The 23,720-nt window shown below is 34.3% G+C and overlaps 2 protein-coding genes across 2 annotated transcripts; both read right to left on the minus strand.

Annotated features, from left to right (window-relative positions):
* Positions 1 to 6,125: 6,125 nt before the first annotated feature.
* Positions 6,126 to 17,575, minus strand: LOC140826034 (villin-4-like). The gene is made up of 23 exons (XM_073188126.1): positions 17,271 to 17,575; positions 16,007 to 16,108; positions 15,695 to 15,794; positions 14,415 to 14,483; positions 14,099 to 14,335; positions 13,839 to 14,016; positions 13,627 to 13,756; positions 12,937 to 13,099; positions 12,707 to 12,854; positions 12,448 to 12,551; positions 11,825 to 11,980; positions 11,050 to 11,118; positions 10,881 to 10,949; positions 10,639 to 10,776; positions 8,993 to 9,121; positions 8,578 to 8,725; positions 8,435 to 8,445; positions 8,088 to 8,228; positions 7,822 to 7,947; positions 7,678 to 7,743; positions 7,072 to 7,399; positions 6,775 to 6,986; positions 6,126 to 6,700 (listed from the first exon to the last, which is right to left on the minus strand). Exons 2-23 carry the CDS (start codon positions 16,060 to 16,062, stop codon positions 6,587 to 6,589), a joined length of 2,892 nt encoding a protein of 963 aa, XP_073044227.1. The 5' UTR covers positions 16,063 to 16,108; positions 17,271 to 17,575; the 3' UTR covers positions 6,126 to 6,586.
* A 4,991-nt stretch (positions 17,576 to 22,566) lies between these two features.
* LOC140826710 (uncharacterized) lies at positions 22,567 to 22,995 on the minus strand. The gene has a single exon (XM_073189214.1). It carries the CDS (start codon positions 22,993 to 22,995, stop codon positions 22,567 to 22,569), a length of 429 nt encoding a protein of 142 aa, XP_073045315.1.
* Between the last annotated feature and the right edge of the window lie 725 nt (positions 22,996 to 23,720).

Consider the following 23,720-nt stretch of genomic DNA (forward strand, 5'->3'; position numbering starts at 1 on the left):
GATAATGGGACAGAGTTTAACTGTTTGACAGATTACTTTCTTTCGAATGGGATTTTGTTCCAAACCTCTTGTGTTGGGACTCCACAACAAAATGGGAGGGTTGAACGTAAACACCGTCATATTTTAACAGTGGCAAGGGCATTGCGTTTTCAAAGCCATCTTCCTATTTATTTTTGGGGTGAATGTGTCTTGGCAGCTTGTCATTTGATCAATCGAACACCCTCTCATGTTCTACAGAATCAAACACCTTATGAAATTTTGTTTAATACTCTACCTAATTTTGATGAATTACGCGTGTTTGGATCATTGTGTTATGCTCATAATCAACGAGCTAAGAATGATAAATTTGCAAGTCGAAGTCGCAAATGCGTTTTTGTTGGGTATCCATTTGGTAAGAAAGGGTGGCGGCTCTTTGATCTCGAAAATAGAAGTTTCTTCGTTTCTCGGGATGTTAAGTTTTTGGAAAATTATTTTCCTTTTGCTGAAAATGCCCCTGGTACTGTTAGATCTAAATCTAGTTCTGGAATCCTGAATTTGGCTAATGATGATTTTTTGGGAGACCCTACACCATTGCCTAATGAACTTGAGGCCATAAACGACTCCTACCCACTTCCCGCCACCATTCCAAGCCCAATAACTACCACTATAGAGAATGCTCCCGTTGTCACTGAACCACAATCTGGCCCTGACGCGCTTCTGGATTCCGTTCAGCCCACAATTCCACTCCAAAGTTCATCTGTAGGGGGGGCAGCAGGGTCTGGTCTGGATTCCACCAATGAGACTCTCATGGGTCGTGGCTTGCGTGAAAAGGCTCCATCAATTCGGCTTCGTGACTATGTTGTTGACATTGTTATCACACCAGGTCCATCTAATCTCTCCTCACCCGCGCCATCAATTTCCTGAGGTGCGTCCTTTCCTATAACACACTATATTAATTGTGAAAATTTTTCTCTTGGCCATCGAAAATTTCTTGCCGCTGTTACCACAGGTCGTGAACCAAAATCATTCAAAGAAGCTATGACAGATGTAGGCTGGCGTCGGGCTATGCAAACCGAAATTCGGGCCTTAGAGGATAATGGTACTTGGACCATGGAAAAATTACCACATGGTAAACGCGCTCTTGGTAGTCAATGGGTCTATAAAATCAAGTACAATTCTAATGGCAGTGTTGAACGACTTAAAGCTCGTTTGGTCGTTCTTGGTAATCATCAAGTTGTCGGGATCGATTATAACGAGACCTTTGCACCCGTTGCGAAGATGGTCACGGTACGTACTTTCTTAGCCATTGCAGCATCTAAAAATTGGGAGCTGCATCAGATGGACGTGCATAATGCCTTTTTGCACGGGGATCTCAATGAGGAAGTCTATATGAAGCTTCCTCCTGGTTTTGGGTCCTCTCAAACTCATATGGTGTGCCGACTTCGAAAGTCATTATACGGCTTGAAACAGGCACCGCGGTGTTGGTTCTCCAAACTTGTTACTGCTTTAACAGAGTATGGTTTTCTTCAGTCATGTGCCGATTATTCCCTTTTTACTTTTACTAAGGATGCTTTTCAAATCAACGTTTTGGTGTATGTTGATGATTTGATTATTTCTGGGAATAATTCAACTGCTTTGCAAGCATTCAAGCACTATTTGAGCACGTGTTTTCATATGAAGGATCTCGGGGTTCTTAAATACTTCCTCGGGATTGAGGTGGCACGAAGCCCTGCTGGTCTATTCCTTTGCCAACGGAAGTATTCTCTCGACATCATTTCTGAGACTGGTCTTCTAGGTGGCAAGCCTGTATCTTTTCCCATTGAGCAAAACCATCGACTTGCACATGCTTCAGGCGCACCTCTATCTAATCCGGAACCTTATCGGCGTTTGGTTGGTCGGTTGATTTACTTAACAATAACTCGTCATGATTTGGCATACTCTGTCCATATCGTATCACAGTTCCTGCAGGAACCAACGACAGGAACATTGGGAAGCAGCCTTGCGTATTGTTCGCTATTTGAAGGGCTCTCCTGGACAAGGGATTTTACTTCGTGCTGATAGTTCTCTTTCTCTGACAGGTTGGTGTGATTCTGATTGGGCAGCTTGTCCTCGTACCCGTCGCTCCCTTACAGGTTGGCTTGTATTTCTTGGTCATTCCCCGATTTCCTGGAAAACCAAGAAACAACCTACTGTGGCACGTTCTTCGGCAGAGGCTGAATATCGCTCTATGGCTTCCCTTACCTGTGAATTGAAATGGTTAAAGGGCCTTCTGCTAAGTCTTGGGATTCAACACTCCACTGCCATTGGTCTTTATTGTGATAGCCAGTCCGCTCTACATATTGCAAAGAATCCTGTCTTTCATGAAAGAACAAAACACATTGAAGCAGACTGTCACTTTATTCGTGATGCTATCCAGGATGGCACTATTCTTCCGTCTTATGTTCCTACAACAGTTCAGCTCGCAGACATATTTACCAAGCCTTTGGGGACACGTCAATTTCAATTTCTGCTTTCCAAGTTGGGCATTTTTAATCCTCATGCTCCAACTTGAGGGGGGGTATTGAGATTCATACCATATCTTCTGAGATATGGAATATATATTGTGTATATCTTTAGGCGTACGTTTAGGACTTGATAGGGTATCATATATTTGTTTAGGCATGAGTTTCGGCATAGATAGTTAGATAGATAGCTTTCTTTCTTCTCTTATTTGTATATATACGTGCAAAGCTTTTCAATAAAGGCAAGGGGTTTACCCATTTCTTCATGGTATCAGAGCCACACGGCTAAGATATACGACCGTCATGGTCAACGACAAGTCTGATGCTCCACCTCCACCTACATCCTCTCGGAATGATCATACCTCTCCTTTTTTTCTTGGCTCGCAAGACAGACCTGGAGATCTCATCACTCCGGTCCGTCTTCGACACGTTCTTCAGACACCTACAAATTAATAATTAATATTACGATTTACATAAAATAGTAAAAGATTGGGGGTGTTACAACTTTAAAAGTTGGTGAGTAAGAATAGTCCAATGATGCAAAAAGTTGCACTTTTTTCTTGGTTTTCTGAGTGAATAGGACAAATTTAGATCACGTTATCATTACTTCTCTACACGATGACAGTAACATTGACAATAATGTGGTTTGGTTTGATTTTTCGATAGCGATTTTGCAAATTTTCTTAAGAATCTCGCTATTATAGACGGTGCCATCGACATCTAAGGAGTTTTTTTAGATTATTCTAAAGTCATTCTTATAGAGATTCTATGAAAATAAGTAGTTTTTTAGATTATTTTAAAGTCATTTTTATAGAGATTCTATGAAAATAAGTGAGAAAATAAAAGTAGAGCGTTTGAGTGTTTGAAGAAATATTGCTTTCAAGCCTATTTTTTTAAATGACAACAATATCCTTAATCTATATGACATTTATCGTTTTTGATTATCTAAATTTGGCATTCAAACAATAAGTAATGTTTTTATATAATTGTTATTAAATTTTGAATATTTTGTATCAAAATTAATTTTATTATTTTATAACATGCTGGAAAATTTATATAAGATTTAATAAAAATAAGAAAACAAACGAAAAAAATTTATAAATGCACAAAATATGTAAAAAAAATAAATAAATTTGGAAATGTCAATTATAAGAAAATGATTTTAAAATGTAAAATTCCTGTAAAAAAATATGATTTTGACTTCTATGAATTTCATTTCAAACTCACGTATAAATAAAATTTAACATTTTAAAAAATCTGCAAAAATATTTATAAATTTTGAGAGTAATCGTGGAATATGATAAATGTGAAAGGATTCAAATATCAATTTGTAACTTTAAACAATTAAATAAAAATAAAAACTTTAAAAAATATCTTAATTTTGCTTATAGCTTGTGCTGGAAAAGTTATAGAAATTGAAACAGAAGCTGATTTTCAAAAAAATCTAAAGCACTACCACCCAACTGAATCTAGAAGTGCTTCTTAGAAACTCTCACAAACATTCTCAAAGAGAGATCTGCTTCCGTCGTATTATCAGTTTTGTACGTAAGTCTTCGATAAAAATTAGTAAGGACACCAAAATCTCGAGTTTAGGACGAAGTTTCGTATTCTAGATCTAGTTATAACAATTCCCCAGCTAAATAAAACTAACAAGAGCCACATGTGTGTATTTTAGATATATAGTTGTTTACGTCAATCCTCAGTGTGAAAATTTAAAAGCCATAAAACCACCTAAAAAAATATTTGTCTCATTATTAAAACGTTTTATGCATGATTCTAAATGAAAATATTTTTATATACGGGATTTTGTTTTGTTTTTTTTTTAATTCTTATAAGGTAGAATATACTTTTTTGGTGAAGTTTAAAATTATTTATTCTTTTTTGTGGAGATTGTGTCAAAATTAGATGCTTATTATTATTATTATTATTATTATTATTATTATTATTATTATTATTATTATTATTATTTATGTGATGATTTTTTTATGTAGTTTTATCCTTATAGGTTAAGGACGTGAATAAAATTTTCAAAACTATAAAACAAATTGAATACAGAAAGAATTAGATAAACATACACTGGAATAAATTGCTTTTTTCAATGGGAACCTAATTTTCATATATTACATCGACCGAGAAAATTATAATGAGCATAGCATAGATTCAGTGGCGAAAATTTTAGTAATAATATAACCTTTAGCAATTTTATTTTACTAGCCCACTAATTTTTTTGTAACGACTTGTATGTTGACTAATACGTTGTATGCTTGTGCAATGTTTTTTTTAATTAATTCGATTTATATTCAAATAAAAATAATATTATAATAATAGTAAAAACTACTGAAGACCCTGTTATAATTTATAATTATAAATCAAATGATAGCGATTACATGTTTCAAAAAAAAAAAAAAAAAAAAAACTTAACTCATTAGCAGTGAAGCAAGTCCAGCCATTGGATGTTTGGCAATATTATAGCAGTCCAAAACGCCTTCTACGTAACCAACCCAAAGAAAAATTTAAAAAAAAACACTTGTTATTCTATGTAAACCTTTTGCTTTACTTTCTGAATAAAACGCAAAATGAAATCTTCTGATCGAAGAGTCGAATAAATTCTTCGAATGCATATTAAAATATTAAAGATTATGAACGTAAAATAAATGTATTGAAGGAACATATTGTTTGGTTGTCGATTATAAAAATACATAATAATCTATTGTTTTTATTTACTAGTGACTGAACTGGAATTTTTTTAAATTAATCTTTATTCTTGTTTCATATTCGATTGTCCACTCAATTGCATAAAGTAATATTTACGTATATCTTGGCGTATTAATTTTCTTATTAATGACTTTTTTCACACACAAATTATTAAATAAATATAATTTTAGCACACCCGATTGTCAACTCCAGATTTCGCTTGCAGATTCAACCAGATAAAAAATAAAAAAATAATTTCAACAATAGTTTTATAATCGACGAGCCTGCACTATCTCCACTACAAGAAAAAAGATTAGTCAAGAAAAAAGATTATTGCGTCATTGGCTTATGATTATATCTTGAGTTTGAGATTCGGTTGCAACAAACTCTTCCTTAAACTCAAAAATATAAGAAAAATTGAATAAGGACTTGCGCCTAACAAAGTGAATTTAAAAAATCGATTGAAATTAACGGGACATAAAATAATTTTAACATCGTTTGATGTGAATGATAAAATATTGATCGATTGTTCATCAATGTTTTGTCTAATATTTGACTCAAGTTCTACAAAAGATTAATATTTACTTATCATTTTTATATTATGTATCTTTCATCGTCACAAACAAAACGATGCCTTATGTTATCAAAATGGGGAGTGGAGATGGGTTTATCATTATTTCCAGCAATTCCTCTGTTTTATAAAGTGTTGTAACAGATGACTTACTGAATCGTTAATGAAGTGTAGATTTATGCTAAAAAATATAAAAATAAAATTATAATAATGTAATCCATTTGTGTAGTATTATAAGCTCGAGATGGAAACTAAAGAACCAAAAGATGAACTTTCGCGAAAAATCTTCCAAACCATTTCACAGTTCTTGTAAACATGATGCAAGATCACAATAGTTTGCTATTAAAAAATCTTGATAAAGAGTATTGTGTGAGTGATAATTAACTGAAAAAAATCACACTTTCTTATTGTCTAGTAAAATATAATGAGTAGAATTTTACATTCCTGTACACATCTTCCGCCCTTGGAAGTACTGTCTTTGCTAAGAATCTCAATTTTCAAGCTCCTAACCACTCTGCTAAAAATCAATTGCCGAAAATAATGAAACACAATGAAGGGGAAAAAAGATTACAAGCTCAAATCAAACCTGGAAAAACCAAAAAGAATACCAAGAAATTAACTTGCAATGATGAACAATCAAACAAAATTCCTTTGCATCCAAGCTTTGTAGATATATCGAAGTTTAGCTCTAAACGAAGCAGCAGCAGCTAAAAAGGCACCGATGCTGTCCCTACACTTGGGAGATATATTTCTGTATAAAGTAAGCTGTTTCTGCATCCATTCGTGAAAACAGATCATGAATTTCCAAGAACACGTCCAGCGGAGGAATCCTTTAATAGATTTAGAATAACTGAAGTGACATTTTAAGCTTATTCTGTTTCCATTTTGGTAACTTGTAGTAGACATCCTTGGTTACCCCAAATTTCTCCTTGAACTCCACTGATGACAAATATGTCTGCAAAAGAATTCATCTATATGTAATGCCAGGATTGGATTCTTAATCATGATAATACTTTCCCATACACATACCTCTCGTTTTGTCACATCAATATCTGCCACTGGATCAGTTGAAGTGGTTTTAAGCCGCTCGTACGGGTATATTTTAAGCCCTTCCTCATCCTCCGCTTCACCTTCTTTCACATCTTCTTGGATGGTTTCTGGCTTTGGATTTGTTGCTTCCACTGAATTTTCCTTGGAGTTCTTCTCAGGCTCAGGTTTTGGTACGGGTGATGCAGGGATCACTTTAACACAATAGCAGCAACATTAAATAAAAATAAAATATCCGAAAACAGAACATACGATATATTAAAGAACATTAGATTATACCTTTAGTGGAACGCGGAATGATGAAGTTGCGTGCAGGTGCTGGCTGTTCAAAACCTGCACTAAGAGCAGCTATAGCTGTTGATCTTGAAGCCGAATTCGCTGAATCCGGGGTCACCGATTTTGGGTAAATCTTTCGCACTATCGGAGGAGGAGTTGACATATTTCTTGCACCAGCGTTTTCAAAGTTCGCTGCAAGAGCATTGAAAGCCGGAGACCTGCCTCTTACCCGAACTCTCTCAGGGCTAAACGACATGCTTCTTGAACGCTGTGATTTTTCAGGTGCAGCAGATCTTCCGCTATGGGAGACAACCGTTCTCCTTTTGGGTTTCTAACAGGTGAGAAACATTCAAAAAACAGATCCAAGAGCTTTCACAATCGCTAGAAGAATTTGAACAGAATTTGTCATAGCATTTGTGAAATCGTAATACACTAAACTAGTCTAGGATCATTAGACATTCAATTTGATTGATGCACGAGACTCATAAAGATTAGAACGAAGAAAGATCGGTAAATTTAAAAAACACCGAGAAGATAGACTGAATGGAAATATAACTCATGGTCATATGATTGGAAACAGAAGAGGAATCATAAAGAACAGTAACTTACATCCATAACAGGAGTGCCACCATTGATAAGAATTGAAAGTTTTCTTTGGAAAGAGTTACCATGCATCTGTAACCCCAGAAGTGTAAGTATCTTTATGAAATCTGATTCCAAGGTGCATACAAGACTTACAGCAAAAGAACTCACCGTAGATTTCGTGTAGTCCCAAGAGAAAAAACGAGTAAAAAATGTTGGCTCGGACCCTTCCATAATGATATATATAGGAGTTTGGAGAGATGCTTTCTCAAGAAGAAAATCGCGCGCCAAAAATTGCTGTTGAAAGCAATAAAAAGTAAAAAAATATATCAAAATAACATTTATTTTCCTTCGGCAAAGTAAACTTATCAGTGTATTTTCATTCACAACAGCAGTTTGCATTTCCAATTCAGCCAATAAATCAAGTTAAGTCATACCTCCCCAATATTTAACGCATTCATCTTCTTAGTGGATGGCACCTGTTGCCCAACCCAGACAAAAATGTCCGAATGGCAGTCAAGAATGAATATATCTTCAGTCATCAGATCATCCTGACTGAAACCGTGTACTTCTGTAACCTGCAATAGAAATATAACTAAGTTTTATACAAGGATAATTTATCAGTGAAAAAGGAAACTAATGCAAAAAGCCTTTGTCGGAACACTCAACCCTGATAGATACAGGATTGTCAAGGGGAAAAGACCATAACAGGGATTGAAAGCACAAACCAGATTCAGTTACTGTTTTTCCCAGTAAAATAAAGAGAAATGAGATATCCGTGTACCTTGAGATCGTCTGAAAACCATCAGTGAATTTCAGCATGGTAGAATAATAATTGAAAAAAAGAAAAAATGTCAGCTGACTTAAACTAATAGGCAGACAAAAATGGGCCAAAATGTTAAACTAGTACTAAGATGACTGACATACCCTTCAATAATGTGCATGAGAATAGATGAGGATCACTTTCAACTTCTCTAGCAATCTTCTGGCTTGGGTACTCAGATTTCCCCCCCAACAAATCCCAAAACTGATCAGATTCTGCACCTTCTTTCTGCAGTTTAGACTGCATGTTTGGCTGCAAATAAAAAGCTGGATAAGTAACACAGACATTACACATACCACATAAAAATTTAGCCAAACAAAATAACTGCAGTCCTTCCGTAATTCAATCCTTCAATACAATCGGCAGTAAGATGCAGAAACTGTACTACAAGCGACAAATCATCGCACCTCCATCTTACGAGACATGATAACAAAGTTAGAAAAGCGCAATGTGACCAACCGATAACTCTCGACACTGAACTACTAAAGGAATGGGAAATATTTATAGCTGCGGTAAGACCTTTATAAGATCCAGCATCCTCTCAACAAGCTCCTGGTCTTCGGATGTAGTAAGGCTTCCTGACCACGTAAATACGGAGGACCCATTAAATAGTATGTAGCAGTAGGAGGAGTTCAATGATGATGCCACCTGAAATTCCAATAAATACGAGCTTATACTCCTTAATGCATAAATAGTTAAACACAGGATTTTTTTTTGGGGGGTGGGGGTGGGGTGTGTGGGGGTGAGAACACGAATAGCAAAAAGCGGAATATTCAATCACCAGTAAAACTAAAAACAATGTAACATCTCCACAGCAGGCAAACAAATGGGGTACAGCCATACAGCATCTCTATAATCTGACTATTAATATTCATAACCAATCTCAGGCCAACTATACTCGAAAAGCATAGATAAATAAGCTTACAAGCATGCTTATTGTTGAATATTTGCTGAATGACTTACAGTAACAACCATTAGATTCTCTAGAGTGGCTCTTTTGTTTCCTAAAATATCCCACCTTATAGTATATTAGCGAATATCTCTTTATGTGACTAACTTTCATATGTTCAATATATACTAAGCAAGTGTGATAAAGACATTCAAATGTGGGGTTTTATATAGGTACGTGAGAGTAGATGCACTGGTAAAGTAACTCAAATTTGAAATGAAATGTCAGTTAAAAACGAGTCATTCAGTTAGAACACTAACATGTACACGATCTGAATTTGTAAGGGTTTTTTTCTTAAATAAATACAAAATAGATGTGAATGCCATTTCTATTTTATCTTGAGAATATGTTATTTTGGTTGAGATCGGCCTTGAGAAAACAAACAGAGATCCGGTATGCGGTCTAATCCAAATAATCAGTTAAGACAACTTTGACAGTTCATATTCTAATACGTAGAGCCAGTGTTTACCCTCACTTAAATGCATAAATATTTGATTTTCAAAGATCTTCCTCACGTGTCCAAGCCCAAGTGACCCCAAATGATTGCAAATTGTGAAAACTTACCCCCTTATAATGGTTTCGTGAAGATATCTACGATTTGCTGATCAATGGAGATCTTGCAATCTTTTGCAAACCCTCTCTCAAGAATATGTCAGATATCAATATGCTTAGTTCTTGAGCACAATACCAGATTCTAGTTATGTCTGTTGCACTTGTATTTTTAACAAAAAAAAGGTCTCTGTCAGATGCAAGCATGGTCTCTTAATTGCTGTATAACCCACACAATTTGTTAGAACCAGTTTTCGGCTGTCTTATATCCTGCCTCTGCCCCAGATGTGGCCAAAGATTGCTTTCTTGCTAAAACATGAGACAAGTCTGGTGCCAAAAAAGACATGCACCACTTTTGCTTTTCTTTCTTTCTTTTTTTAAAATTTTGTTTTCTATCTAATATGCATCTATGTGGCAGATAAGTTGAAAGCTACAAATGTCGGGATACCATGCGCCTATGTTTTGAGCTTCTTAGGTGAAGTGAAATGGGATCGCTTGGAATTAGATTGAAAGTGTGAACATATGCAATAAAATACACATTATATCTAATCTACTAGCTGGAAAGTACAACATTGTCCCTATTCGACCGCAATGTAAAGTTACTTATACTAGTTTTACCGGGTTCAACACGAGTTTTATTGACTGATTGTTATAGCACAGGACTTACAGATTCAACTTGGATTGCTTGCATATCATCAGGTCCACTGCCCTGAACTCGAAATAATGCCAATCCATTCTCCGTGTATGTATTATCTGGAAGTTCCTCCTCAGCTATGTGATTCTTGTATCCTTCACTAAGACCACCCTGGTGACATGCGCGTAGTTATTTCACTACCAATAGTATGCTTAAAACCGTATTAAACTAGAACAAGAGAAATATCAAATCCAAAGATATGCATACTCCAGAACCTTGAAGACTATGAAGCTCTGAAAAATGACAAAGAACTGGATTGGCTCATTCCCTTCGTAGATGCAAGCCTAGAAATTAACATTTATTCAAGTATTAACACAAATTTCAAGATGTAATATATTTTTAAAAAATAAAGTCACAATGAAGCTTTCAAAGAAAGTAATTTGCCTGGGTGGGTAAGAACTTCAGAGACTCAACCATCTTGCTTGCCTGTGAAGTTGCCGATACTCTCTCTGCCTATTAATTGACCATATTATCAACAAGACTGATAATTCATGAAAATTAAATTTATAAATACAGTACAAAGAGTCGCTAAAACTTTCTTGTGTAGTATATACAATGAAATAATAGCAAGTTTTCAGTATTAACAGAGATCTACTCATAATTCATCTAAAAAACTTTAAAACCAGGAGAACGGACCGGAACAACTCCAGAAGAATATGTTTACCCTGTGTTTCTTCATTGTATTTTTACTATTGGTGTCTTTCCATTTACATTTCCTTGGGTTGGCTAATGACGTCAAATCCCACCCTTAAATTAAACATAAAAGTAATGCATTTTTTGACCTGTTATTTATTCCATTAACTTTTTTTTTTGATAGGAAACAATATATTAATTTAAGTGATTAAACAGATTACATAAGTCATCGATTATAGCAGATGACCTTCTTAATTATGCATTCTTTCACACTATTAATCTAGTGATACACAAAATCCCACCATCCCACCATCTTTAACTCTATCTACCCATGTTGCAACTATTTTCATAATAAGGAGAAGAAATTTATCAAGCATAACTGTTTGCAACTATTTTTTCAGAAGCTTTTACCGCCTTTGAATCTCCATCAGCAAAGATAGACGATGGTGAATTTGAATTAAAATGATAAATATTTCCAAAGATTCAAGCACAGTAGCATTAGACAGACAACAAAGGGCAACTTCACCTTAACACTTTGCTTTCCTATCCATGTCCCAATGAGATGATCCTCCTTTTCTTCTCCAGGATAAGAATACTGAAAGATATAGCAATCTCCACTGTAAAACTTTGACTGATTAGAAGCTGGGAGAAGAGTCTTCTTCGGACCATTCACACGCCAAACCTAGAAAAGTAGCAAACTATAAATTAGTGTCAGTGGGTTTAAAACAATTCTAATTCACAAGGTTTATTTCTCACACCTAAGGGGATATCATCATCAACAAACAAGAGCACAAACGACATGTTTCATTTGGTATTAAGTAATCAAATATCAAAGACAACTTAATCCTCTCACATCCTCATTAATCAGTAGCTGGGTTCAAGATAAGTGACAATATTGAGCCTTATACAATAGTGGTAGATAGCTTTTGAATTTTGACCAATGGTTCACAGAGAACCACCAAATTACTTATAACTTTAATTGCTTTGTAATAGACACATAACTTTTGTAATGTCTGCTAAACAAATCATGTCCCAAACCTGCTTGCATAAACATTTTCTTATATACTGTAAGAGAATGTTAACGACAGATGAAGCCAATTTTCATGAAACACTTTACATAGACCAGATCTACCGCAGTTTTCACATCACCTGTAAATCACCGGTGCAGTCTATATACGGTCTTGGTTCTTCCTTGGGTGTGGCTTCTGCTTTCAGAATACCCTTCACGTTAACCCCTTGGCGTTTTAGAAGTGCTGGAAACATCAATTGGAAAGATGGTGAGAATTAAAGACATCATAGGTAAATGTTTTGGATAACATATAGGATGAGAAAAATACAGGCAAACAAAGGCATATTGAAGTTGTAATTTATCTTTAAACATTAGCAAATAATATCTGTGTATTCTGACCTGCAACCTTCCCTCTACTATCCTCTGTCACCGACACATTGCTTGACAGGGGCCAGGAAATAAACATCGAGCGAAATTTGACAGTCTCAAATCCCTCAATCACACGGATTATATGAGATTTGGATCTATCAAGGCTGTGCAATAATTCCTACACATGAAAAGCCATTCATTAAGGATAGAACTGGAAAACCCCATGGAAAAATCCAAGTAACTAAAGCAACCATACTTACATCAGCTGTGCTACATGCAGCTTTTCTCGAATTAAGTGAAGTATTTCTCCCCATCCAGACAAAAACTTCCATCCCACAATCAAGAAAATAGCATTTATATGTGTCTAATAACTCCCTCGTCAAACAATCAGCCTCCACCGGTACCGCATCTCCCTTTTCAACACTTAAACATAAAACTCTAACATGTCAAGATTTTATAGTTCCTCATCATAAACAAATTACCATCATCCACCTACATATCAAGTTGTCTGACAGCAACATCCATTTTGTAGGAAAAATATAAAAACAAGATATATATATACACACACACACACACACAAAATGTGCTCAAAACGAATTGACATTCATCCTACATCAAGAACAAGCAGCCAACACCAAGAACAATAAATTCCAAGGAACGGCGTAAAAATGTCCTACTGCAGCCTTTTGCAGCATTCATCTGAAGACCAAAAGAAGTTTAAAAAAGAAGAGTAGGAAATATTTATCAGTTTATATCATGAACTTGTATCAGTATGCGAATGAACTGCATTATAAATAAAAACTCCTCAGAGCTTCATTCGGGTAAATTTCCTAATACATTAGGATCTAACCAAAGAGTCAAAGACCTTAATGATGTATCATGCCACGCTAGGAATATGAGATATATAAAAGAGATCATTGAAAGCACTGTGAACGAAAGAAGCTATCTACCAGAAAAGTCTAGGAGCAACATCCACACTTTTGGACTCATCAGAATTTGTTTTCCTTGGAAGTGGAGCAAATCCACCAAAGAAAGCCCAAAATTCCCCACTCTCTGCATCAGCCATTAATTTTCCATCTTCTGCAGTCAAAAGAAAAGGCAGCTATGATGCATCCATCACTTGGTCATCAACTTTGAAACAACCAATGAGCAGTATGTTTACCAATAGCTGCTATGTCACACTTTCCGTCATGATAAGTATCTTTAACATACTGAACAACTTCCAGAGCTTTGGCCCTCTCTTGAATAGATGAGTTGGAACCATTGAATTGAAAAATTTTAGACTTTGTATCAAGAATAAAGATGTCATCATGATTGAGAGAAGATCGGGCAAAAGGCACCTATACAATCATATAACAAGATGATGATAAAGATATACATACTAAGATAGTGCATCAAAAGTGTAGGAACAAAATATCTTGCCTCTTTCACATGCACGACATGTTTTCCTTTACATACAAACAAGCGGATCTGATGCTCTTCGGCTTCAATATGCTTAAAGCCTGATGCAACTCCACCTTCTTGAGGTATTATACATGGTTTAAAATAGGAAAGGAACTTCTCCGTTTCTTGGCCTTGTACTTCCCGATATTGGACAGCCCGCCCCCCAAGTGCTGCATCTAATTCAACAGTCTTGATGGCTGCAGTGCCGGCCTCATCCTATACAAGGAAATACTTAGGTCATAATGACATCTCTAGAGGCACACTAACTTTTTCAGAAGCAACATCAGAGAATTACCTGACTTGTATCTTTTCCAAGCCAATAATGAATATCATGACGTAGACCACCGTTTTTCAAGGCAGTAGTCTTCAAAAAGAAACTAAAAGATTACATGAAATACATACTTCCAACATCATAGGCAATAGTAATATCAAGAACTTAAAAGAAAGTGCAATAGCATGGCAAATAGAAATAGCATAAGTAGTGGTTCCAACATTGCAAAAAGCCAATTGAACTATTGCCACGCGAGATGTCAAAGTAAAATTACTCGGGTTAGCAAGCAATACAAACTATCGGTTGTGGCAGGCCAGAGATTGCCAGGTGATCGAAATTAAGTTAGTTGATATCAAACATTCACAGTTCTCTCCCATTAAGATTCCTCTCTATACCTCTTCACCAAGAAGGCAAATTCATCTATTTAAACTACACCATAGGCTCTCAGCAAATTTTTACTTTCTGATGAATGGCTGATGCAAATTAAATATAAACAACAGAACACGGGGGAAGCATAAATTGAAAAGGCTATGATTTCTCCAAGATAAATAAAATGAACAGTAAAGAATATATAAGGTACTCTAGTAGTTCATGTATTTAAAACTTGTACCGTGTCGAGACAATGATAAGAAAGGTAGCATCATTTGTGATCATTGAACAAGAAACTATATTGTTTCACACTTGATTGTCAACCATCAAAGAAATTTTCTACAAGTAAGATTTTTACTTCCAACTTCCAAGTAATTTTCAACAAGCACAATTTCTGATTTTTGAGGACCACTAACAAACTGATAGCACAAAATCGGTATTACACATCACATAAATAGACTCCTGCCAGTAAAATCTCAAAGTAAAGGCCTGTTTTAGTAATATCGAGAGGATAGCTGTTGGGCCAATGAAATTTAATGCATAGAGCTAGGAAAGGGCTTTGAGAATGAAAAAAATATTGACTATTATGTGATCCTTCAAATTGAAGGTTTACTTATTACCAAAGTGAGAATCAGAGCAAAAGAAAAAAAGATTCCCAATCATATGCAGTAGCTATTATAAAACAAGAACAAAAAAAAGGACAATTTAGAACATTCTACAATCCACATATCCATGGGCGGCTAAAAACTTTAGAGAAAAAACTATACAATAAATACATACTAAAGTGAGCAAATGCACATATGAAATGAAAAAAAAAAAAAAAAAAAAAAAAAAATTGAAATGAGAGGTATTACAACATTGGTTTCTGGTGAGCAACAACTTAATCGAAATAGATGCAAATGGCTATTGATAGAGTGGAAAACCCCAAAAGTTACCTTTAATATCACATAGGAATCTCCAGTGAAAAACTTTCCGTGTAGAGACTTTGGGACTTCAACAGGATTAAAATTTTCAATTCGCCATATTTCAATGCCACTAGACTAAGTTAAGAAGGTAAACATGTGGAGAGTCCAGATACTGGAAACACAATCACCAGCAGGTGCAAGTGTAACAGTAAGACTACATTTGCCATGGCAGTGATTAAAAACTGATCACGCAAATTGATTTCAAACAGAAATGATCAGACATGATTATTTGCAACTTGATAATAATGTGAAGACGAGTATGATTGGGTAGCATTAGGATACGCCTTCTGCCCTGCCCCTTGGAAAGCTGGATCCAAATCTTTATTTGAAACCGACATACTGTTAATCACAGACTTTTAAGAATTTTCTACAGGCAAATTTGACCTGAAACAGGACAAGGATAACCTTCAATAGCCATTAACTGAATACATGAAAACTAAAAGGTAAAGGTAAACTCTCAGATTTACAGAACACAAGATGGTCCTCACATAATCAGGAAAAACCAAAACCAAAACATCAATTTAGAACAGATGGAAATCATAGGTAACCAAAAATCTTTACAAAACTCTCAATATTAAATTCCTATTAGATACATCTGCAACAATGGTCTATAAGTTCATTCTGCTTGTGGGAGCAAGACTATATACTTATCCGCGTATCATTTCCCACCACATGCAGACTGGAAACAGCAGCTTCTCCACTACACATCATTCTGTGGAATAAATTTTACAAATATATCGCGGTTCATGCTTCTCACCCCATATGTCATGCAGCGTTCAGTTCCAGGTCAGAAAAGCTCAACAACTAAGCCACAAGCTCTCTTCCTTTCTTTTATTCGTCAAAGTCTAATTTCCATGTTTTCTATTGTAGATAAACTGATTGAGTTGTTATAATCTACGAACTATGCCAATGACATAGAGCACTTCGTAAAATATTGACATAAGGGTAATGGCTACCCGGCCTACCTCATTTGAGAATTGACAAATAAACCAATGAGTGAATCATATACACCCAGAGAGAGAGAGAGAGAGAGAGAGAGAGAGAGAGAGAGAGAGAGAGAGAGAGAGAGAGAGAGAGAGAGAGGTGAAGAGAAGAGCAACGTGAAGCCAGCAATAAACAGATGACGTAAGAAAAGTCCTTCCAATTTGTTTATCTATGCATAACTGATTGGTGACTCATGCCAAACAATCCCTCTTTCTCCAATAATTCGGGACAGTAATCTTGGACTTCTAAATCTCATCTCTCATTCAGATGAAGTCATAAATTGACAATCGGACGATCCACCAAACAAAGGCGTATCGGCATTTCAATATTGACAGATAACAAACCTCATAATTTACAGTTATCGATGACTCGTCGCTTGTCCAAATGAAAAATGTCTCCCCCTCATCATCAAGATACGATTTTTAGCAAGTAAAAGACAAGAACAAGGATTATAGCATCGCATCGCATCACATCAAAAATCAAATTTTATACAAATCAAACACAAAACTGAATAAAACTAAAAAACGGAGCAGAAAGCGATGAATTCCGATGAACCAATTACCTTTTTATCCGTGAAATATGCAAGCCTTAACCCGACAAAATAACTCAGCCAGATCCACCCAAATCCCTCAACTGAGCTAAATCAACAAAAATCCCAGTACAGATTACAAGAGAAAAAGGTGATTCTCAAGCCCAAAAACGGAAAAACAAAAGAAATTCGATTTACGGGAATTTAAGGATCAAAGATAGACAGAGATAGAGGCAGAACGGTATGTTTGTATGTTTTTGAGAGAGAGAGAGAGACAGTGAGAGAGATGGGATTGAGTGGAGGGAATGATGGCGAGTATACCTGGCAGGCGTGCCTATCACTAACACGGCTTTAAAAAACCCTTCTTAACAAATCATAATCACGTATGAACTGTAAAGATACGTTAAACCATTATTAAACAAGCAAATACCAATTAAATTAATGAAAAATAAGAGCAAAAAACAACAGATTCAATAATTGTTCCGAATCAATCGAACCTTTTCAAATGTGCCAACACAGTAAACTTCTGCTCAATATTTGAAAGCCCACAAATTATAATGGAAGAAATTAGCGTAAAATTTTCTTGAATTCTCACGGTAAGGACCCTTTAACCATTATTAAAGAAAAATCACATCTTTTACTTATATCATTAAAAAAAACAAGAAATTAAGGATGAAAACGCATCTTTATTCAAGACAGGTAGATGTGTAGGTAGCCCATTAATTATTTTTCCACCCTAAGAAAAAAAACTGCAAAATTCCACAATCCATTATTATGGTGGGCGAACGAGCTGACTTTCGATTGGAGCGAGAGAAATCTAGAGACTGGGACAGACGGTGACCGACCATGATTCATCACTCGTCATTAAAGCAAAAAGAGTCTCATTTCGTTTCTGATTCACTAGCAGATGCGAAGATGCCTCTGGCTGTGGAGTGGGACCCAACGGTGGGGCCATGGCGGATGACAAGGTGGGGGATCGTGTCAGCGACGATGTTGTTCGATATTTATTTATTTGACTTGAAAATCTTTGATTACAATTTAAGGTGTGGCAAGACATGGAACATATGAGTTGAGAGGACAAAGAATTAGATAGAAATTAAAATATACCTGTAATTTTTTAAATTATCAACTAATTTTGTGGGTTCACCACGAGGGATAGATATTCATCGCTTGTTTCGATTTGACGTAATTTATTTTGCTTTTAGAAATATATATTACGATTTTAGTATCGTTTTATTTCGGTTAGATTCGATTTTCTATTAAAATGGTTCGATTGTTTCGATTTACATATTTATTTAAATTAATAATTAAATATAATTTAAAATATAATATATTATTTCTTAGTTATTTTTTATAAAACTTTTAAATATAGAGTCTAAATGAATTAAACAACAGAATAATTAACTAAAATTTAACAAAAATATACTTAATTCACTATTATCATTTATAAAATATATCATCTGAATAAAAACATGAAAAAATATTTAATCTAGTTAAACTTTGGTTTTATCAGTCAATTTAATTTTGACATATATAATATGAATTCGAACTATATAAATTTTATTTTTAACATTTGTATCCAAAATAAATAAAAAACCAGTTTTCGATCCAGTTCAATTTCCTATTTTTTGGTTCGAATTTTCATTTAAACTAAAGTTTGAACACCCATTGTATAATGTTTTTAGACAATTTTTTTTGGGTAATTATGTTGTTAATTTGATGGGATGGATAAAAAAAATTGCTAAGTTTTCTAAAGAAAAAATGTATTGTTTCGCGAATAAAATTGAGTGAATCGTCTTACGGATCTTAATCTGTGATACGGGTTAATCCTATCATATTCACAATAAAAAGTAATACTCTTAGCATAAAAAATAATATTTTTCAGGGATGACCCAAATAAGATATCCGTCTCACAAATACGACCCGTGAGACCGTCTCACACAAGTTTTTGTCATAAAAGTTTACATGTACAAAAAATTACAAAATCAAGGTTGTTTTGATAATCGGAGCGATACTATATAAAAAGATCAATTAAAAGTATAATGATGTTTTTAACATGGAGTCAAGTAAAGTAATTTTTGTGGATTTTGAAAACGCTAAATATTCTCTTTCTTCAAACACAATCTATCAATCTATGATTATGACATGGAATGGTTGCTAATTTCGAAAATGTGAACATAAGATACATATTTAACCGTTGATATTTTTGGGGATAGTTAATTTCGATTTGTCCATGTTTGTATCGAATTCAATGTATAATGTGAACATAAGATGAACAATTAAACAATTACGTTAAACAAAGCAATTGTTGATAACACACAATAATTCTACGATTATGACATGGAATGGTTGCTAATGAATTTTTGCTGACCCAAAAATATCAAGTTTGTGACAAAGTTTCGAGTTCATGACTCAATTACAATAAAAAAAAAAAAATTAAATTGATTTTAAATTTTGTTTACTTGGACAGACAAAATCCAATGTTGCATTTGGATCGACGGAATTGAAGCAAGATATTTGAAATCCAGAATTACTTGATTTGTTTGAACAAATCCACTTGACAATGAATTTCAAATCCCAAATTTTTATTTTTTGAATCACTGTGGTGAATTTCAAATTCATCACAACTTGGATTTATTTTAAATCATCCACTCAACCACTTCATGAAATCCAAGTCATGTAATCCAAACACAGTCGTTCAAATTCACTCAAACATCAAGTAATGCAATTTCAATAATATTCCTCAGATCAAATATCTTCCTAAAAATCAAATTATTCAATCCAAGTGTCGGGTCGTTCCGATCTTTTTAAAGGCAATAAATGGTCTCTTGGGATTTGGAAGTTTCTACCGGATGTTTTAGTTTTTTTAAGAGAATGTTTTTGCAACATATATTCTTCGAACTAATCATTCGGTAAGAAGGCCATAATCACCGTAGTTTTGTTCAAAATGAAAAATAGTGGCATATAAGTTATAAGTATCAACTTGAAAAACGTACAAAAATAAAAGAGAAACCCGATCTCAAAGTGGTGTTCACGTGTCTAGTCTAATAGCAACACAATCAATAAGAAATTACCAAAATTGTCAAAAATCGAAAGACACAAGAGCACTAAAAAAAATTCTTCTTCAATATAGATAACAAAAATTACGAAAAGAAAAAAAAACATACAAAACGAAAATTGTAAATTTTTCTTTTATTATCGTTCGAAAAATTGATGAAATCTTAGAGCCTCACGTTTATTAATCAGTATAGATATACTACATATACATAATAATAGACATGAGTTTTTTGGTAATAATTCACTCAATCCATTGCGTTCCGTGCTAGTGTTGTTTTATATGTATATGATTGCGACTCAGCCTCAACCTAGATGTTGATCCACACTAGGGAAACAATATTGTGCAACATATGTTCATTGAATCTCAAGTCCCAGAGAAATTATCAATTGAACCTTCCAAGTAAAACAGTAAGTAGCGTCTCTAATCGTCCCAAGGTAGGGATAAAACTGGGAGTCGCAAGCTCGAAACTGGAAAAAATTCATCTGCAACAAATTTCGTAACATTTTATGTTACGTTGATCTTGAATGACACATGTTTAATTCGACATATTAAAAAAATCGCGACACCACAAAAAAAAAATCCAAAATGTGACAATTAATTTTTAATGTAACATATAATATTACAACAATTGTTACGTATGATTATTTTTTTTCCCGAAACTAGGATAATTTAACCATACGATATGCCACCCCTTTCATAGATCTCGAGCATACTCAATAATGGATATGAAATATGTATAAACACCACAGGTCACTTCCATTACAACACTTTTGAATTCTAGAAGATAAAATAGCAATTTTGGTCATGTAAATTCGGCCAATTTCCCTTTTTAGTCTTAGGAACTTTCAATTTCAAGCTACTTTTTTAGTCTAGTTCTTTGGATTTTTTTTTCATTTTAGTTATTTTTCATTAAATTGTTGACGTAACATCAAACAAATACATTACTAAAACCAAAATTATAATTTCTAGCTAGTTTCGAGATATTTTGGACTAAAAATGAAAATTATACAAATTTCAAGACCAAAATCATAATTTCTCCCAGAACAGAATCAAAATAGAAATTGTGAAATCATTCTTCTTTCAAATGCACTTCATGCATTCATTATGATTTTTAATAAGTTGCATAAAATCCCATTTTCGCTAATAAAATATCTTTATTCATTTCTTTATAAATTTTTTTTTGTTGATATTTTAACTGAGCCTCTTATCACTCAAACATATACATCTATGTAATCAGTGGCGGAGCCACGTTCATTGGCACCTGGGTTTTAGCACAGGTGACTCATTTCTTTTTTTAAAAAAATTCATATGTATATCTTATATAATTTTGGATTAATTTGATATTAGCATGTGTGGTTGTGGGTTTGCCACGTAGGCAGGCGCCCACAGGTGTGCAGGAAAGAGGTGTGCAGGGTATCATTGCTCTATATATATATATATATATATATATATATATATATATATATATATATATATATATATATATATATATATATATGCACGAATTTATGCACTTCCATGACTGTTGGAATTGAATAATAATATATTATATACGTACGAGTGTTTATTGAAAATTTCACGAATCATATTGATATGTATTTATCTTTATAATGAGAATACTAAATCATCATTTACGTTCTTTATGCAAAATATAGAACAATAATTTATAATCAATATGGTCATTTTCATTAATTAACCACTTCCAAAATCTTGTCTGGTTATTTAACACATACGAACATTTTTATAACAGTGACATATCAATTACCAAGTGGAATATTTTGTTTGTACACCCGAGCTTAGTTTTCAAATGCAAATTTTAAGGGATAATAGCTAAAATGTTCCTCTCGTTTACCTATTTTATCTTTGGTCTTGTAAATATTCAAATTTGAGTTTTGATCGTATAAGTTAAGTTGTGTTTTTTTTTTTTGTCACATCATCATTTTCTGACCTTATATCATCAATTTATCTGCCAAAAAAAAAACTTAAATCAAAACATAATATAATTTATCGAACCAAAACCTAAATTTGAATACGTATAAGATTAAAATAGACAAATTTGAGAACTATATTTTTAGCTTTTTTCCCAAATTTTAATTATGTTTTTTTGGAGTTTTAATACATATATGTATACACACATAACGAGAACAAACAGAAATTAAGGAATTTTTCGAAACATTGACCAATGAAAAATAAAATTAATTAATAACAATCTTATGGAATTTAACTGGATAATTGCTGCTACATAAATTTCCAACAATTATTGCTTAGAAATCAAAGTTTTAATGACAAATCAAGATGGTTAGGCTCTTCACATGCTCTCGGATCAGGCTTGAAGAAATCATTAACAATCAAGTTATCATCATAATTCACATCATTTCTGACAGACTTATGATCTGTAGGACCACGAAGATCAAACCCAAGAACCCGACGCAAACTACTCGAACTTGACTCGAAGCCGGCCGGGTTCAAACCCGAGCCCGAGTCACGCCTCGCCGAGCTCGATTCTCTGCTCTTCTTGGCTAGGGTTCTCTCCAGTTTATGAGCATTTTGATGACCTCCTAGAGCTTGTGAGCTGTAAAACTTCCGTCTGCAGTAGTTGCATGAGAAAACCCGCTGCTCGGTAGGGCTTAAAGGTGGCGATATGGAGAATGAATTCGGAGAAGAAGGATCAAGCACTAGATCTAGGTTGAGCGTATCCATTTTTCTTGATGATAAGCTCAGATTAAGAGATGTTTTGGGTTCATAATCCATGATTTGTGCGATCGAACGGATGATTGATAGAAGATGAAATGGTGTGGATTATTAGTGCTTGTTTTGTGGAGGAAAAGTTGAGTGAAGCAGAAGCATTATTTGAGAAGTTAGCTGCATGAACCTGAGGTAGGCTTGGAGGCCGATGTGCTCTATATTTATATACACACGGATAGTATATCACAGTAGAGAGAGAATGATTATATATTCTGTGTTTATTATTTGAGGTAAAAATCTTTTTTAACCCTTTGTGATTTTGTTTTCTATATTATCAAATTTTAGTTTTAATCTACTGTCTTTTTATTTTATTTTATTTTATTTTAATTTTGGTCATTAATTCATCCGACATAACACTGATCTAATGCTTACATGTTGCTCATTTGTGCAGTGCGCTACACTAGTATTCTTAATAAAAAGATGTAGGACCAAGTGCTCGTCGTTTTATCAAAAACTATAGTTGGTGGTAATGGTACAACTCAAATCTTTTAAACCGCACAGCAGCTCAAGCACCACGGTTCGATCGCTCTACCCAGCAAGAACAATTATTGCACGCAACAATCTTCCTCCCAATAATTGCACTCCTTACAAATTAATGGGAAATCGAACCCGTGACCTTGACTCTGATACCAATTGTAGGACCGAGTGCTTGTCGCTTTACCAAAAGCTATAGCTGGTGG

Source organism: Primulina eburnea, chromosome 3 (assembly GCF_022965805.1).
Source record: "Primulina eburnea isolate SZY01 chromosome 3, ASM2296580v1, whole genome shotgun sequence".
Taxonomy (NCBI): domain Eukaryota; kingdom Viridiplantae; phylum Streptophyta; class Magnoliopsida; order Lamiales; family Gesneriaceae; genus Primulina; species Primulina eburnea.